The 19,553-nt window shown below is 37.6% G+C and overlaps 1 protein-coding gene across 1 annotated transcript in view; it reads right to left on the reverse strand.

Annotated features, from left to right (window-relative positions):
- cpne5b (copine Vb) overlaps window positions 1-19,553 on the reverse strand; it is a gene marked incomplete at both ends in the record, with an annotated part of 140,633 nt that overhangs the window by 42,684 nt on the left and 78,396 nt on the right. The window contains 1 exon segment of the mRNA XM_079242273.1: window positions 9,393-9,456. Within this exon segment, the coding sequence (XP_079098399.1) occupies window positions 9,393-9,456 (64 nt within the window).

Consider the following 19,553-nt stretch of genomic DNA (forward strand, 5'->3'; position numbering starts at 1 on the left):
TCAGCACATTAGACAGTTGAAAAAGCTGTTTCCACTAAACCTGACTCATATAGAAATACAATTTTATTTGCATTGTTTTGAAAGGTTTCAGTTCAACTTCACACTGGAAGCCAGGCTGTAAATAGCTTTCTAGCCTTAGTTTACCTTCAGGAAAGCAAATATGAGCGCTGTGACTGCTTTCTATTTCAGCTACATCTATAAAATCCTTCTTAAAAAAAAAAAAGAGGAAAGGCAAGTACTAACAGTAGGTATCTGCTAATTCAGAAATATGACATGGATAATCAAGTTACTGCTATAAATCTTCATTAATGTTAATTTAAATTTAGCTGCATAACATCATGGGTATTACCTTCGACCAGGGGTGTCCAGAATCAGTCCTCAAGGGCCACTGTCCTGCAGATTTTTTATGTATTTCTGCTTCAACACACCAGACTCAAATTAAATGGATCCAACAGCCTATGAATCTCTGTATAATGACTCATTAATTTGAGTCAGCATGCGTTGGAGCAGGGATGCCTGGAAAACCTGCAGAATTGTGGCCCTCGAGGACCAGAGCTGCACACCACACTCTTTTTTTAAAATCCCTCAGTTGAAGACAGATTTGTCTGCCTTCCAACTAAAACCAGCCATATCATATTCATGAAAACATGCTTTGACCATCTGCTTGTAAAGAAATCAAACTTAACTCTGAATACTTACAGAGACTTTGTTGAGGTCTGTCTGACCCAACTAGACAGATTTAAATATCTGATACCACGTTGTAGTTTAACACCAAAATAATAAAAACTCTCCACAAGCTTCCGCTGTTTAGCACAGCAGGGTAAAAAGGACTTTTGGTGATTTGCTGATCCAGTTTATCACACGTTGTGATTTTTTAACCAGCAGAATGTGGCAGTGCTGCTGCTCTAAGACAGGACATACGAGACAGCCTCTGTGGGGCTGATAGGGACATAAAAGCATTTATGGTGATGGAATGTGTTAGGGATATTAAATATGCATCTGCTCCTGCCTCATTAAGGTTCTGCAGCATGCGTACACACCCTCGCAAAACTCTGTGATCATCAGCCGTTTGCTAATATAGAGAGAATCAGAGTATCAATATTTAAAGAGGGGGCAGGCAAGGTAGAGATACCCCCCATCCCTCCTCTTGCCCAGGGGAGAAATAAAGGAGTGTTTGTGAGATGTGTGAGTGTGTGTGTGTGTGTGTGTCAGCAGAAAGAATTACAGTTAAACTAATTAAGACAGAGATGAACAGAGAAGACAGAATCAGAGTGAGCCGGTATTTTCCTCTCTGGGGATTAAAGAGGGGAAATACAGCAGAGGCAGGACGAGGAAAGGGAAGAAAGTAATGAATCAATTAAGAGCGAAATTGATCAAGGTGGGGCGAGGGTGTTTAAGGTGCACTTTACAGAACAGACAATGATAAATGATATCCCACTGATTGTGTGGTTTGTGTGTGTGCAGTGGAGACACACAAACGCTGTACGCTTACTGCAACCTGTGTTCCTGACGTTAATGTGTGATTTCCTTAAAGAGGAATTTTCTTGTTAGAATTAGTTTCCTCATTTTTTTTTCTTTTAATATGCCCCCTCACACACTTTTTTTTGTCTCAATTTATTTTAATACCTGTGTATACTATTGCTGAAGGGTGCAGAAGAGTGAAATGAGGCCATTTCTGTCAAAGCAGGAATGCTGTAATTGGCCCACACACTGCCGCTACAAGCCCTTTTTATTTTCTGTATCTGATATCTTCCTTCGCTTGTTCTCAGCTCATGCTGGGAGGAAACCTGTCCCAGTTTGTGTTTTATCAAACGTGGTGAATGCTGCCATTCAGACGTATTGAGCAATATAAAGGGAAATTTAGAGGCATCAAAGCAAACTACAAAAGAAGCAGAAAGATGGGAAGTGAGGCAAACAGACGAGCATCTGCGTTTGAGCAACTTGAGCATCAGTTCTACTCAAAGAGAGGATGTTTCATTTTCAGCAATGTTTTGTTGGTTTTCTAATGTCAAAAGACCACAAATGCTTTAGCAAAGAAACAAGAGAGCCTATAAGAAGTCATTCCATATGAGCCGTCATTCACACGCATGACCATACTATTTCTCAGGAAACATTACCACAGACTATTCCCAGTCCAACTCGCAGAGAGTTCACTTCAGATTATCCAAATAAAGCTAAGTGCATTGGGGATTTTATCTGCTAGTTCCTACATGATGGAAGTGTCTGACATCTAGAACCTTTAGAGATGCTTTGGACAAAGTAATGCAGCATGGCGCCCACTTCGTATCGGAAACATAGTTTCCATGTAAACACACGTTGAACTGCTTAACTCCAACAGGACTTAAAGGGGTGCTATTCTGGTATTTGGAGTTTTCTGAGCTTTCTACAGTGTTACAGTGTTGAATCCTCACCAGACATGTGAACAACACTGTTTTTTATCACCTAAATGCATGTTTGAGTTTGAGTTTGAGTTCCAGCACGCTCTCCGTTCGGTTTTCATGGCGACGAAAAACGCGTCGTTTTAGAGTTTTTTTCTACTTGGAAATCCTTCTGACGTCCCGGGGGATAAGGTTCGGTGATTGGTTACCTTCTACTGGTTAACAAGGGCATGTACACATACATCAGGCGGGTGGAAAACGTGGGATAAAGTTATTTCCAACGATGGCTGGTGAGTTTACCAAAGAGAGACATCTTGCTGCATTCGTTGCTGTGGGTTGCTGTTTTCCACTTCGTTTTCAGGCTCTGATTCAGGTTCCAACATGTAGGGCTGTATGCTATGTGTTGACATTGTACTTTTTTTTTTTTTTTCTTTTTTTTAAAATTGAGTTCATATTAGCCTAATCCTTCTGTTTATGAGACGTTACAGTGACGGTTAAAGCAGGTGCGGTGCGCGCTCCCGATGTAGTGCAGGCGGGAGGCGGAGCTTAATGCGGAAGAGTCTCAATCCACTCGTTTTGCCCGCAGGCTGATCTGACAGCCTACGGAGAGGGTCGGTCTGAAGTAAATAAAGCGATTTGTGACAATAACTCCATCAATCCCAGCCCTTCTGGTCTCAGAAATAAAAATAAATTAGCCTGAAATGCACATAATAGTTCCACTTTAAGGATCAGAAAATGGTCAGTGATGAGATCACATTTTAAAACAAGTACAACCAAAACCACCAGCAGCATGAAATACAATCAGAAAGAGGGAGAGATTTTTTTTTAATCTGTTGGATATGTATTTGAAGCAATCTGCTCAAGACCCCCAAAGCATGTTGCATTTGCATGAAGCCATAACCACCTCCACAAATTGGGGGCTTAGAGTTTGTTTGGAGTGTGTAAACTGGTAGTACTTATCTAATTTATGGAACCCAAGACTTTTAATAACCAGCACACTGAGTAGGAGAAATGTTTCAACACTTGAACTGATTGCTTTGCTGCACGGCTCATAAACGCGATTAAATAGCTGAACAATCTTTCCATGTCAGCTCTGTTCCTCAAACTCTCACTGGATTTTTGCCATATGGTTTAGATTTATCAAAGACAGTCTGTTGTGGAAATCCATTTATTTAAAATGATCAGATCACCTTATCATGAGAATAATCTGGTGGCTGACTCTTTAAACTGAAGCAGTCTGACTGGTAGTGGATGTAGAGTGTAGAGTCATATAATGGGACATTTGCTGCATTATTTATACTTAATCTGGTCAAAATCAAACAACAGCTTTTGATACTTGAGACCAGTGAGAAAAAGAAGAAATATGAATGATAATAGTTGCAGGAAATGACAGGAAAACAGAAAAACAAGCACCATTTCTCTGTTTCAATTGTAAATTAAAGTATGTGTCACCAGGGTCCGCATGCAGGCTGTAATAGACCCTTTTTGTAACAGCATATGTGACTTGTGTAACTACCAACGGCGGTCAGAGGAGTTTATTTGCATTGTCCTTTTCCACTGACTGTGGACTATGTTTCTGGCAAAATGGATTACATATAAGCAGATTTAAAAGTGTCGGCCTTCCCACTTAGTGTAATTATGATTGCGCATGTAATGCCACAGCTTGGGTTTTCTGTTATCATCCATCTGCTACAGATGGTCAAAATACAACAATCTCCCCCGCTTGGCCAGTTATTGAGACTTCCAAGCCAGTACTACTCACCCTGGCTTCTCCTTCCTCCATTTTTTTCAGCTTTAAGCCTTAAATGAATCGTGTCATTTCATCCTTCATCATTCCTGTAGGATCTTAAGACAAGTTAACGCCTGAGATTTTTTTTTTACACAACTTTATGCAGCAATCCTTTTTTCCTTTACTTGAGTTGATTCAGTTCACTTTATTTAATTTTTTTCATTAATTTATTAATTTCATTCAAAGCAACATAAAAATAAATACAAAATAAGACTGCCAATTAAATATGGCTTGAATGAAAAGGAGCAGAAAGAAGGGCAATCTTATGATATCTGCCCCTTCAGGGAATTTTGTCAGAAACTTTTTGTTTTCCACACAATTCACTGTTATGGCTTGATAACATGCATTGTATGAGTTGTTCCCTATCGATCCAACATCCAAGCATTTAATGTCTAAATTTGTAATTTAATTCCAATCACCAATGTCCACCTCTCATATTGGGGATGCTGGGGCAGATGACCTTTGTTATGTTATTTATGTGGTCAGTATCACTCCTCTCTCTCTTGTTTATTTATATTTATAGTAGGTAGAAAATTAGGGGGGGTTTCACAAAGAAAGCAGAGGAAGCCAAAGAAAGAAACTAAACCTGCCACACGTCCCAAAACCTTTCAATTTAGCTATGAATGGACAAACATTGTACAGTAATGGTAACTTAGTTACTCTATTTAAAGAGTAATGCATTAAAGTTAGGGAAGTTAACATGTATATGTTACAGTAGTGTTACTATTAACGCATTAACGCATTACTACCCAAGAACACCTGAATCAGATTAATGAGTTGACATGAGAACTTGGCAACAAGTTATGAGGCGAGTTAATTTTTTATCAGGTGTGTTGAAGCAGGGAAATATTTATGATCTGCAGCTCTGGACGAATGACCTTGGTTGTGCCTGAATCTCATACAAAGATGTCCAAACAGCTGCAATGCAATGCAATAACAACAGAAGTAAACTAAGATGGTGGGATTACTGCTATTAGTCTTTTCCAGTTGCTTTCTCCTGAGTGTTTTAGAAAGAAAAACAACAAAAAAAAAGATTACCTGCACAATTGCATGAGGTTGCCGGGGTAATCTGTGTTGCTTTCTGTGACTCAAATGGCTAATAAATGTCTAAATAGCCTGCCAGGAATTGGAGAAGAATATCTGCTGGCCTTGTCAGTGACAGTACGAACAAACGAAGAACTCTATTTAATAAACGGGTAATATTCAAAGAAGGTAAAATCTCTCATTTAGAAATAATTAATGAGATGTTTGTCAGTTTAACACACCATACACCAGTTAATTTACTGAGTCACACATTGTTTCTTACCATCCTGAATCAACAGTAGAGTAGCGTTGAAGATGCTGGTTGTCTTCTATGCAAAACCAGCAACAAGATTTCTATTTTTGCGAAGCCACTTGCTGCAAAGCTGGAAATTCAATGCTGTCAGGCATTGAACCTATGATAAGTGCATCTTGCTTCAAAATGCATCTTGCATGAGTGTGAACTGTAGTTTTCATGACTTGCATCTTATTCTGTAGTCCACCAGCCAATTGAAATCAATAGCTTCTAAACACCACAGTGTCCAAATAATTGCAGCAGTTGTATATGCTGCTAAAAAGTGTTTCTTCCCAGGAGTAGAAGGAAAGAGTTTGCACTTTTCACTCTTCATAACTAAGTTATAAATACACAGTTTTAAACATTTTAGCAGTTTAATGCCACATTTTCTAATGCCGTCTTAGAGAAGAGAAGTATACATTTGGGAAGCTGTTTTATGATGTTTCATCATCCAAAATCTTCTGAATTTCCACACTTTGGTGTATGTGATCAAAAAGAAGAAAAAAGATAATTATGATAACACTGACACACCACCTACTCCCTTCTCCTGAGACAACACAATGGTTAGAAGCTGGTGAATAATGTCAGCTGATGAAAGCTGAAATTACATGAACCTCTTTAACGCTGCCAGACCTGCTTGGTGTGTTATTGTATATCTGGGTCGCACAGAGAAACTTCTCACTAATACATGAGAATATAACTTTTTCAATCCCATATATGTAAGGTTAAATTGTAGAGGAAAGTTAAATCATTCACAAGAAATCTTATATAACTGAATTAAGAGATGATCAGATAGTTTCAGTAAAGTGTTGGAACAAAAGAAAATAATGGAATATATTTAACCAGAAGAGAATATTAATAATAAGTCGTATTTAAACGTTGGAGTTAAAACTAGCTCAAATTGAAGAGCTTTCTTATTGCATACTTAAAAAGTCTTGTGCAATAGATGAAGTGAACACAGACATGTGAAGGAGGAACTCAGTTTTTAGTGTAAATTCTTTATCATTTAAAGAATTGGGAAACAGAAGAAGACAGAATTCCTTTTTACAAATAAATAAAGCGAAAAATACAATCATGATGTTTGATGGCAAACAACAACAAAATGGAGAGTTTTACAAGGAATTAGAAAAATAAATGTGGGAGAAGGGCTTCAAAAATCCACAGCACATCCTTCACAGCAAGCAGAAAACCCTGAATCAGCGCTACAACGCTGCCTGTAAAGAGCTGCAATTCTCGTAAAGTTTGTCCGAGATTTTACGGGAAAAATGGCTTTTAGCATGAACACCATTCAGTGGAAACACCTGAAAATCACAATTGTAGTTTGTTCAAATTTCAGGAATATTTCTTTTACTTTGCAAAAAAAAAAATGGAAATGCAGCTACTGTAAAAATAAATAATAAATGTAAGATAATCTGTTGCTCAAATTATATACATATATATATACACATATGTATATATCTATAATTATAATTTGAGCAGCAGATTATCTTAATGGACATCTGTCATGGATCACTTGCATTTAAAATCCTAAAAAATTCTTAAATGTAAGAATCCATCTTGTCAGGCACCAAATGATGCATCTGTGCATGACCATCAGCGAGGATAACTCCTACAAGTGATGCTCACAGTATTGAATCTATCTAAATGAGAGTATTTGTTCACTGAAAGCAAGACTAAGATTTTTCTGGCTTCTGCAGAAGTTTGATTTTTACCAACTGGCTTCACTCTGTTGAATGATGTGCTGAAAATTGCAGCTAGCAGATGGACTATTTTATTTTATTTTTTTCCCCCTTTTTCAGTTTCAAACAAGTATTTCCCAAATGGCTCTGTGTCACTTTTCAGTTATGGATTGTAAACATTGAAACTGACAAATTTTTGTTACTGATTAAAAGATTTCTGCATCTTAAAGCAGCACACACAGAGCTATGAATCACTGGCTATGAACAATGGACAGAAAATCTTTAGGACTGAACTTATCAGCCACACTTTGCGACCTTGTGCTGTTTTGTCCCTGCAACAGATGATGACGTAGCTGTTTTCATCTTACAATACACAACGGTTTGGGTGTGATTTTTGCTACATGTATGGCTGCAAACATGCACATTGTCTATGAGTTTATTTCAAAAGACATTAAAATGCCTTAACGGCTAAAATCTGTCTTTACTTCATAACTGCAGACAGATTTATGTAACATTAACAAGTGTTACCTTAATGGGATGAGGTCAGGATATTTGTATATACAGCACCAGTCAAACCCATTAAACCTAATGGGAATGTGCATCCAAACTTTTAATTAAACATAATCATCTGGCTTCAACAGTTTCAACATCATCAGTAGGTGATTGCAATAAACTTGACCTCACATTGGATGCGGATAGTGGCATCATGGAACTTATTGTAAACCAGCTAGTCTGGAACTGAAACCAGTTAATAACCAGCTCATAATATCCATCTCTACTTATAATCCTTTACCAGGCATTCATCTTTAAAGTTTATTTTAAATTACAAATTTAGCAAAAGTATGCCTAATATTTTCTTTTTTTTCCCAATGAGTTTCAAAGAAGGTGGTGAACAACTTTGTCAAACAGAAAGTGTGAAAGTGTGTGTGTGTGTGTGTGTGTGTGTGTGTGTGTGTGTGTGTGTTTCGTACTGCAAACTGTTGGATTTGCTCCTTGGCCTCATACAGTCTGCAGCCAAGCTGCTTTTATAGTGAAGAGCTGGTTTGAAACAATCTTTTACTGATTAATACTCCTGTCTTTGTTTTTATTTCTCTTTATTTGACTTTTCCATCCGTTCTTTTCTAGACAAGCTTAAACACAGAAATGGTATTCTTCTCCTTCTCATCACTTCTTATTTGTGCTTGTGGTTTAATTGTGCCATTTTACTTCTTTATGGCCTCTTTGTTTCTTTGAATTCCATTTCCATTGATGCTTTTTTTTTTTTTTTTTTTTTTTTTTTTGCTTGATAACCATCCATGCAAGGAGAACAACGCAGCTTTCAGAAGCATACACCAGTGAGCTGCTTGTGGGGGCATTCATTACTGACCCCATCATGTTCTTCTGTCATTTCATTACCCAGCAGGGCACTCTGCAGCATGAAAAACATCTGTAACACTTTGTAAGGAATGTATATGTGGCTTTATGCCTGGGTGTAACAGGTACAGCATTATGTAAATGGATGCAGAAGAACTACACTAATTGTTGTCTGTTAATTCCAGCAGGTTTTGCTGCACTACTTTAGTTTTGTTCAAGTAAAGTTTTCTGTGCCACAAATTTATCTTCCAAATCTTTTGGAGGATTTTCTTTACTAACCACATAACCAAAAAGTACATCTAAGTAATTGGAGCTTTTTTTTTTTTTTATTCAAAATGAAACCAAATTTTTTTTTTTTTTTTTTTTTTTTTTTTTGAATGAAAATGAAACCAAATTTATTGATTACCTTTGTACAGACATACAAAACTTGCAAGTCATGCAAAGAAACTCACAAAAGCAATTATTTAAATATCCTGATAAAGACTAAGAAACTAAACTTTTGCATAAGCAGGCAAATTCTCAACTCAAAATAATTAATGTTTTAATAGAAATGTGTTTTTAAAGAAGCCAGTGGAATTTATATATATACATATACATATATATATATATATATATATATATATATATATATATATATATATATATATATATATATATATATATATATATATATATATATATAAACTCTTTCAAGTCTTTGATTGGCTTGTTATCTGTCTTAAAGTGGACCAGAGGAATTTCTCTTGACTATTTCATTGACCCTTTCAAGCTCCCTTTTTTCTCCATTTCTCTTTATGTGTGAAGTCTGTTTAACCATCCTAACAGATGTTTGCCTGCTAATGTGTATTTACCACAAGAGATTGTTACAGCTTACTCACTCGACAGTTGCTTAGCTCTTCTGCAGACAGGATGATCGTGCCACATTTCTTCCCAGGAATTCCTCTGTGGAAAAAAAAGGAACAACAAGAAAAACATAATAGAATTAAAATTCATGTTATGAAAGTATTGAGAATTAAGACAAATTAAATAGTTCTGTTCTGTGTCATGTCTCTTAACAGTACAATAAATCTTCAGAGGCTGCATAAAACTTTTCTTTGAAGCAAACTATTTTAAAATGAATTACTGATAACTTCTGAGTTTATTGTGGTGGTGTGACTACTGGTGTGTACTCTGTAATGGGTTTAGGTTTGATTGGTCTGTTGTTTGATCTGGTCTCACACATAGAAAGTCATGTTGGGTAAAAATTTCCTTCTTTTTTTTTTTTTTTAAACTTTTTTTTGTTTGTTGGTTGGTTTAATTTTCTGGTCGGGATGGTTATGATCTTCAGATCTTTACCCCCGATCTTTTCCTGTATCATGAAAAGCACATCGATGTTATCTGCTCATTTCAAATATTTTTATTCATTTTGATCAAATCTCAGTATCAAAAGAAAAAGAAGATGTCAAGATTGAAAAATCATAAATCATCATCAAAAGCTGGAAAAGGTCTTTGAAGCCCCCACAATGATTCCTTTTCTCTCTCCCAGTTTCATGTGCTACTTTTGGTTCCCTCATCTCTCCTTACATCCCTAATACTCTTCGATTATAAAACTGGAAACATATTTGCTTGTATGTCTCGGTAATGCCTGTGTGTTTAGTATTCCTGTGATCAAACAGCTGAGAAATGAGACCAAATCCCTGCAGCCCTGCAGTTCGTTCAGGATGACAAGTGGAATTGAATTGTAATACCTTGGAAAATGGAATTCGTGTATTTGGAGATGACAAGGTGTGGAAAATATCTAAAATATGGAAATCTGTTCAAATAAATCACTACCTCAGCAACAGCTGAATATGATTCAAAACTATAAATCACAACTTCAATAGCTAACTAAATGTAATACATATAAATACATTTACCCAGTTTAGTTGTAAATTGAAAGAGAAACAATATTGATCAGTGAGAAGCTAAGTCTCCCGTCATCCTGTAAAGCAATGGCAGGATGAGAGGCCAACATATGTTAACCAGTCTTGTGTTGGATGCATTTTCTGACAACATAATGGCTAAGATAGAAAGTCCCGATGTCTCTTCTCTCACTCAACGCACAGCCTCTGTCCAAGTAACCACAACACAGCGCATGTACAAACAACTCAGTTACATGTTTTCATAGCTGCACTCTGTAACCAACTGCAGAGTACAGGCTGAGATGTGCACCAACACACACAACTCTGCTTTTGCAGGGCTGTACTACCACTTTTCAATTTAAAAAAGTATGCTAGGTTTGACAAAATGCACTTTCAAAAATAATAAAAGGCTCTGAAATGTCACTAAATCTACAAAGTTGCTGATTGAAGAGAGAGAAATGTAACGTGCTGCTCTAAGTGACAGCAACATTAGACACAAAGGCTGAGGTGGTGCATGATCTAATGTTAAATACCAGAAAAAAGCCAAAAAAAAAACCCCAAAAAAACAAAGAAAGAACGATGGTTTTCTGTTCTGTCTTAACTTTTCATCAAAGGTCCAACAGGAGATGCATCTCCTGAATTGGATGCTGAATTAGAGCATCTAATTCAGATGCTGAATTAGAGCATCTAATTCAGATGCTGAATTAGAGTTTGGCGTTTAACAATACACCTGCCTTTATCGATTTATTGATCATGTGGTCATTGAACCCTTTACATCGATCCAAAATGCAAATATCACTTTTAAGAAACACTCAATAATAACTACTGTATCAGTCAAAGTTTGGACACGCTTTTCTACTGGTTTTAACGGGAAAGTGCGTCCAAAATTGTGATTGGTAGTATATTTATCAACCACAGCTTGGTTAGATAATGGCTGTATTTTTAGTCTCCATGCACGTTGGTTTCCATTTGGTAGTCTGTCTTCATAAGAATAAAATTTGAACTCGTTTAAATACCTGAGCCGTGGAAAAAAATGTTCTAGTTGTGTTTTTTTATTTTTATATGAAAGTTCAATTTCCTATGATATTGTTTCATGTCAAATAGTTGAATCCATTAAAAATTAAATAAAATCATATTGTGATCCCACTGGCGATTTGCACCCAGAGTAGAGTCGGCTTATTGGAAAGAGATGCACTGATTTTTGTTGTAAACTTGTTACCATATAGGCCCCATATCCCAGAATCCCACTGGGTGCACGTTTAACATGGAGGAAAACCAGGGAAAGACAGTGTTGCCACTGGTTTTGCTGAGATACATTAAGCCCATATAATTTTTCATAAGTATGAGAAACACATTTAAAACAGTGGTGTAAAAAGATTTTAAATGCATCTGTTCTACAGTGTAGAAGACTCCAGTCAAGTCATGATTTAATGCAGAGAAAACCCCTCGTTTCCTCCTCATAATGATGAGAGAAAAAACATGGTGGATTTCAGCAACAACACATCATCTCAGTAAGTCATTTTCTGCAGGAAACTTGAGGCACTGATATATTAATAACAGATTAAAAGTGGCTGCAAGTCGCTTCTTATTTCAGTAAGGTGACTAGCCTGAAGCGGAATCTTCTGAAATGTCAGCTGAAGGCTGCTTTAGAGGGAAGATGCAACACAAGCACATCTGGAGTTTAGCATTCTCCTGTACCCAACCACATAGCTGCTTTGGTGTAATTACCAATATTTCATATATTTTAGCATCTGAAATATCTATTTTAAAGTTAGAAAATCTTTTTAATAAGTTCTTAGACTTCCACCTTACAGTAACACAGTAACACCTACACAACATTATTCTATCCAATTGGGTTTTTTTTTCCCTCTTTCTCTCTCTTATATTTTAATCTGGCGATTTTATGAACTTTAATGTTTTACTTGGGCAGCTAAAACTAATCTTGGATAAATACTAACAGTGATTATCTTCATGCAGGATGTGTAAACATTTGAATTACCACAGCAGTAATAATTTCCCTTAACATAGCTACTTAAAGCTTAACTTTAAAAGCCATTTAAAGACACATTACGTGAGTTTCTGACCTTAAAACTCTGTGTTCAGGACTCATTTGACAGCACAGTGACCTCTATCATGCACATTTCTTGAGCTGCTGCTACCCAGCAGCGTCCTGAGACTGAGAAACCACACGACTATTTTGTCCGGGACATTGCGTGAGGTTGTAGCCAAGTTTCGCCTTATATACTAGAGAACTAAATAAACACACTTGTAATTCTGAACACACACTCAGGCTGATTCAGCAAAGAAACACAAGAAGACATTATTGGAGATAGAAAGAAAAAGAAGGAAAGAAAAGGGCAGAACAAGAGTCGAGACAGGACTGTCTTTGGCTGGCTGGAGAGATCTCACAGATGCTGAATTAGCCAGTGATAGGGTGGCAGGTCACTGGGATGTGTGACACGACCCTTCTGTAGTGCATCTTTAATTTTAACTAAATTTCACACAAAGACTTCATGTTTATTGGTGTGTGTATTTTCAGTAAAATGCATTTTTCAACTAATAAAAGTTATGAGAAAACTTGAAACCTTTCACTCTTACAGTTTCCTGTAAATCTGAGAACAAAAAAACAAAAATACATCTGAAAGATACATGCTGATTCCCTGATCTTCGGCTGCCTGCTAATTCTCCGACAGCCTTCACCTGTGATCCATTGCTCCTTCAACTCTCTGTTTGCTGCCTCCTGGCTGGGATTGGTCCTACTGGTCACACGCTCATCCCCTCCCTTCTCATTGGATAAATGGAGCTCCAATCTCTGCTGATTCCACTAATGGCCGGGACTTAAAAGACACCTGGAGTCCTTCATTCAATGGGAACCACTGACCCAGTAGTGCTCTGCCCCAAGCTTGTTTGGACTTTGACCTTTGTTATTTCCAGTGGATATTGATAGATTAGCTTTGTTTTCCCTTGTTTAGCTTCTTTGTAGTTGTGGAATCTTGTCGTTTGTGGGGGTGAGACCAGTGGTGTCACCACTAATAGGTCGTAATATAGTTGGGTCCTAACATATTCCAATGGAGACATTGATAATAAATGACGCCAAGATGTTGCTCTCGTGACGAGCAACTACGATTAAAATTCAATTTCCAGCTACAATTTCCAGTTTCTACAAAAGCTTGACACTTTTCACTTAATGGTTTTAGGTTTTGTACACAACCAGCTAGGGTCAAGAGACTGAATGGAGTGCGCTCCAGCTGTGTGTGAAAGTGCTGTTAGCACCGCTGTCAGGTTTGAGTGTTTTAAGAGGGAGATGGAGACCTTTGATCCACGCAGTGAAAAGACCTCAATCGATTGTTAGGTGGGGAGAAAAAAACACATCCTGGTCGCATGCAACTGATGCATGAGTGGTTTTTAGCACCTCAAGTCTTGAACACACACTCACGGGCAATTGGCACCCTGTCAACAACAAGCTCGAACACGTAGCTTTCAAAAGACAAATGATGCCATTTCTGCATCTGTCTCCATTCATTTCTTCCTTCACCTCTGTAACTGGATCAATTCTCTACCCCAGAAATAGGCCATTATCTCAGGGAAACTAAAAAGCTAAAACCAGCAGACCAATGAGTTTGGCTTAAGCTCAAATGTTGGTGTGCTGTGCTGACAAGCTGCCGCTCCACAGTCGCTGCAGAGCAAAGCCACTAAAGCAACAATAACCCACAGGACCGGGCTTCTAACCATAACTGGGTTTTAGGGGATTTAATATCTGAAAATACTTGCTAGTGCTTTATACTGGTTGTATGTAAGGTTACACTACTACACTGCAAAGAATGTGTTTGGGTTGCGGGCAGAGGTGACATTTACACAGGGGTTGTTTACATCACTTTTTTAAAACCATGGACTTCACCTTAATCTTATTTTAAAACAATTTATAAGAGAATTAAGGTAGAGAAAAAAACCCCACAAAGAATGGCTTGAACTGATAAATGTTAACTCACCCAGAAGAATGCATTTAGACAGTGTTATTTACAGCATCAAATGTGCAATGCAATGTGAAAATGAAATAACACTGTGATAATGACTAGAAGATGACAATCTTTCACATTTAGTTTGTGTCAGTAATCTAATTCCTGTCATGCTAATAATTTCAGCTTTACTTCATCTCTTAGTGAATGTATTGCATTGCATAAAGCTCCTTTATTCTTCTTTTGCTCCATGGTAACAAAAAAGGGTACATATTCTGTAAATACAACAATAATGACTCCTTTCATGGTGAAACACGCAGAAAGGAAAACACATCAGTTGGTGGTAAATTGCCACATGACTCCTGCTGTATAAAATCCCCTTATTTTACATATGCATCCTGAAATACACATCAATTTCATTTATTGAGATACTATTTGGAAGATGGAAATCAAAATTACCAGATGAGATGCACGATTCTATTCGTTTGAAAGATTTAAAAAAAAAAAAAAAAAAAAAGAAAAGCAAAAGGAAAATTAAGCAGAACTTGGTTTTTGTGGAGAAAAGTCCTCCTGAGAATCTCACACATGACTGTTCCTCACAGAACTGCTTCTAATAAATGTGCCAGGCATTTTTTAACTGCACCTGGGAAATTAGAAAGCTCTTCTTGTAATAACTTTAGACGGCAGAAATAAATGCTTTTGTTTTTTAACCAGAAACACTGCAGAGTCAAAAAGCAACAGTGCATGCATAATGCAATAATGTAACCTCTCCATTAACACAATGCTTCAAAGACCTACAAAGTATGCTCAGAGTGTTTTGAACTTCCAGTATTAGACAAATGACTTGTGTATTAACAAGGTTCGCATGAACACACAGCGAAAGACTGGGACTTATTTCTTCAAGGAAGACAATTCATTAGCCTTGAAATTAGACTCAAATCATAAAGAGCCACACAGATGCATGAAAGGTTTTATCCATTGATGAGAACCTGAAATTACAGAAATCTAGAGGGAGTCTAACAGTCAAGTCAATTAACAAATCACCTCTGGATAACTTCGCCTAATTCATTTATGAGGTTTGACAGAAAAAAGAATTAGGGAACTGTAGAGGACAGAAGCAAGGGACAAATGATCTGATTTTAATTTTATTTTTCTCCAGATAAAACTGCCTCTCCAAAAATACCAGTTTATTAACTGTTATGATCGTGTGATAAGCAGGGTTCATTTACTGTTTATGTAAATTGGTTAACTGTTTAACTAAATAAAGAATTAGAGACTTATTGTTTGAGCATAAAATAATACACATTTGGATTTAAATGATTTTATTTGTTCTATAATTAAAAACAATGAATGATATAGAACATTTACTTTTAGTCCGTCCATCAATCCATCCATTTTCAGGAGCCTATCCCAATCATCATCTGGTCTCTCACTTGAAAAGTAACATACATCAAGCACTACATTGAACCCAGATACCATTCATTATTATTCACATTAGGCTAATATTTAGGTCAAAAGTTAAGACGGTTTCCCTTTAAATATCATACTAACCAGTAAGGGGTTAAACAGGAGTTTGAGAAAGAAGAAAGTGGTCAGCAGCCGTTGTGCATATTCAGACTTCTTGCACATAATCTGGGAGTGGAACAGTGCTGGAGGCCTTCCAGAAGAGCACTCTACCAAACAACAGCTTTCCATTGATTGAGTCGGAGCAACAGGTCAACTGAGAGCCGAGAAATCTTGCTAGAGATTAGCAAGGAAAAATGAGACCAGAGGGAGAAGGGCAAGAAGGTTGCAGAAAGAGTAGGACCTTTAAAGGGCATCATGGTACTCCTTGGCGTTTCAGTTCTTCACAACCTGTAGATGTAAGGCTGGGTCCTTCTAACTTTAATAACAAAAAGGTTCAGGAGGGAGTCATTCTAGTAAATCACAGGATACAAATGGAAGTGTGTGCCATAGTTCAACTTAAGTTTTTCTTTAAAAGCAGAGAAACTGTTAAAGTATAAATTTGCACCCAAAAATCAGATCATTCACTCGTCCTTTTTTATGTAAGGAAAGAGAGAGAATTTTAGATATCCCTTATTGTTAAACAGTGAAGTTATACACAAACCGTAGAAACCAACAGAAGTTGGCAAAAGTTTGGACACCTGTCCATTAAGTATGAATATGAAAACCTTTGATTGGTACGACAGACCTTTTGAGTCCAAAGGGCAAATCTTTGCCCATATTCAACCTCTGAACAATAAATTTAGATAACATACTGCCTGTTTGATTGAATGATACCAGTGTGGACATTATGAAGCCTCTTTCTAGAACCCTTCCTCTTCCTTCCTCTCCTGCAGTTTGTAACATGAGAGTTACAAAGTCGAATTGAGCCACCAAGCAGCAACCTCCGGTGGTTAAAAGTAAAGCCTAGACAGAAGTGCCAAAAACTGCACTTCACCCCTCGTCCACTAGGGGCTCCAAAAACAAAACAAATCCCCATAGACTCCCATGTTAAAGAGAACAACTTCATAGCAGAAATAAAGAAGTTTACTACCCGGCATAAAGAACCAGTTTAGGTTCAACAGGTCAGGTTTACCTTCATGACAGAGAGTGATTTTTTTTTTCTAACTCGTCCATTTAAAAGTTATTTAATCTCAAACTTTGGCACATTTAGGGGCACATCCTTTTGATTGACAGGTATCCAATATCCTGCTTCAAGAAGAAGTAATGTAAAAAAAAAGAAAAAAGAAGAAGAAGTAATAACCAAGATTTTAGCCTGTTAACAGATTTAGCCCCTTTTACTTCATAAGATGGTTAGCTCCTGTTAGCTCCTGTTTGCTCTGGGTTAGCGTGAATAGTTCTTAGCTACAAACAGTTTCGGAGTTTGCCAGATGTCAATCATCCACCCCCACACACCCAGGCCCCCTCTAAGCTCTAGCTTTTTGTCCATTTTTGTATTTTTGAGAAGAGACGACATGATGCTGCCAAGATGGTGATGGTAGGAGCCACACAATGAGCTTCAATGCAACTCTTAAACCTACAGTAGCGTCACTGAGGCTCGCCCATCTTTTATAGACAGTCTATGATTCTCTCACACAAAACCACACTCTATTCAAGCCTCTGAAAACGATCCAAGTGTACATTATCCTTCAATCTACTGGGAAGCATACGATCTGATTGAGTTAGAAAATAATTGTAAAAATTGTTAAAAATAACAATTACATCTTAGCTGCTGATAGAACATTTCTTCTGCTCTACCTGCTTAAAGCTTTTCATGTCCTGCCCTTCATCAGTTGCACTTTTAAGCCATGCAGATGACATTGACAGAGTGGACGCTATCATTAGCAATGATCACTTTGTGCATGGGAGATGGACATTTCTTTTTAAAAGGTGGACTGCCATCATCACCTTCAGCTGAATTTTTGTGAAGCTTTTCTGACATTAATTGACTTCGAGTAGACAGCAAGTTCTCATTTACAGGTGAAGAGCCCGGCTGTGGTGAAGTGGAGGTGATTCGTGTAATGATGCTCCTGTAAGTTATTTTCAATGACCGCAACCTGGAGGGTGATAATATGATCTTCTTAATCAGAAAATAGGACTCTCTTCTGTCACATTATTCTCATCCAGGCGGAATAAGAATTTAAAGAAATTGTACAATTAAACAGAACTGAATGCTGTTCATGCTCCTGCATCTTGCTGTCATGACCCAGTCACTGCCCACCAATACGGACAAGCACAACTCCAGATTTGATAAGGTTGACACAGGAATGCCTGCCATCAACCTTATAGACAAACATCTGTTGCAAATTCCCACAAGAGGGGATGTTGGATGAAGATTCCTGAAAACCAAGATGGCTTCATTGCAGAATCGTGACATCTTCTCCACTTATTTCCCTTAAGGCTCAGAGTTTCTCTTCGCCATCACAGAAAAACCATCTGGAGACAGATGCTAGCTAATTTATTTATGCATTGTGTTGTATAATAGATTCTGCTTGCTTATATAGACTGCCATGCACGTCAATGTTTATCACTGAGAAATACTCTGCAAGTCACTTGGGAAATACCCTCGCACAATTAGAGAGCACAACTTTTATACGTAAGAGATTAAATCTAGTCAATGTCATGTGCTCCATGTGTGTCAGTGAATTGTCTTCAAGCTGTGCCAGTGTTTGGGTTTATCTCAACATCATTTCCCTCCCACAGATCTCCTAATCCATCCCACTCCACAGCTTTGGTCTTAAATGGCAATGAAGACTGATCTTCAGGCAATATACGGCACACCGTAACTAAGCTGAGCAGGAAGCAAAGAAGCAAAAGGACTTTTAGTGATGAGGCTCTTTAGAGCTGAAATGCTGATTATTGGCTGCCATAAAACAAACAAACATGTTTTTTTAAAGCAGGGAACAGGTCCTGAAAGTGTTTCTTTTGCTGGTAACTACAGGTATGCACTGCTGTTGGAGTCTGGTAATTATTGTCTGTAGCAGGAATGTTTTATGGCCATTTGTCCAGGCTAAATTCTGAGAATTAAGCCACCTACTGAAAAAGAGATTAAATACAGTTGGAGCATGTGATTATGTGGTTTAGGAAAAGAGAGATACAGAATATAAGTGTATTGTGTAATGCTCAGTAAAATGCTTAAAGAGAGATGTGAGACTGACAATGACAAATAGAGCACAAAGGCGGGTACTTGCCAGGGTAATTGTAACAAAACAGATCATAAACAGAATGTCTTCGGTCTGTGTTCATGGCAGAATATAAATGTGTCCACATGGGCATTAAATCAATAACTTAACCAGGTGAGTTATTCTAAGTCATTTCAGTTTGTCCGCAGCAGCTGACTTAACTCATCTTTTGTTATCAGATCACTTCAGGATCACATGCAGGTCTAAACCCTGTCAGACCAGATTTTCGTTCGACAGTCTGATGACTTAGTCACTGCGCTCCGTCTCGGCATTAAGGATAATATAAAAGTTCTGATTATAGAAGTAGTTCATGTTCAGAGAATTTAAGCAGGACTCAAAGACTTCTGCTCAATTCTACTCATGGCTCAATGTACCACCTCGTGCTTTCCCACTCAGTCTGTAAGTCACACCTTCTTCTTTTTGGTTTTGCATTGGCTGTTGGCACAGTTTGGTGCATTTCCCCCCCCCCAACTGATCAGGAGTGTGGACTGAAATGTTGCTCCCGCAGCTCACATCAGGGCTGGGCGATTAATCGGATT

Source organism: Telmatherina bonti (genome assembly GCF_933228915.1).
Source record: "Telmatherina bonti genome assembly, chromosome: 6".
Classification (NCBI taxonomy): domain Eukaryota; kingdom Metazoa; phylum Chordata; class Actinopteri; order Atheriniformes; family Telmatherinidae; genus Telmatherina; species Telmatherina bonti.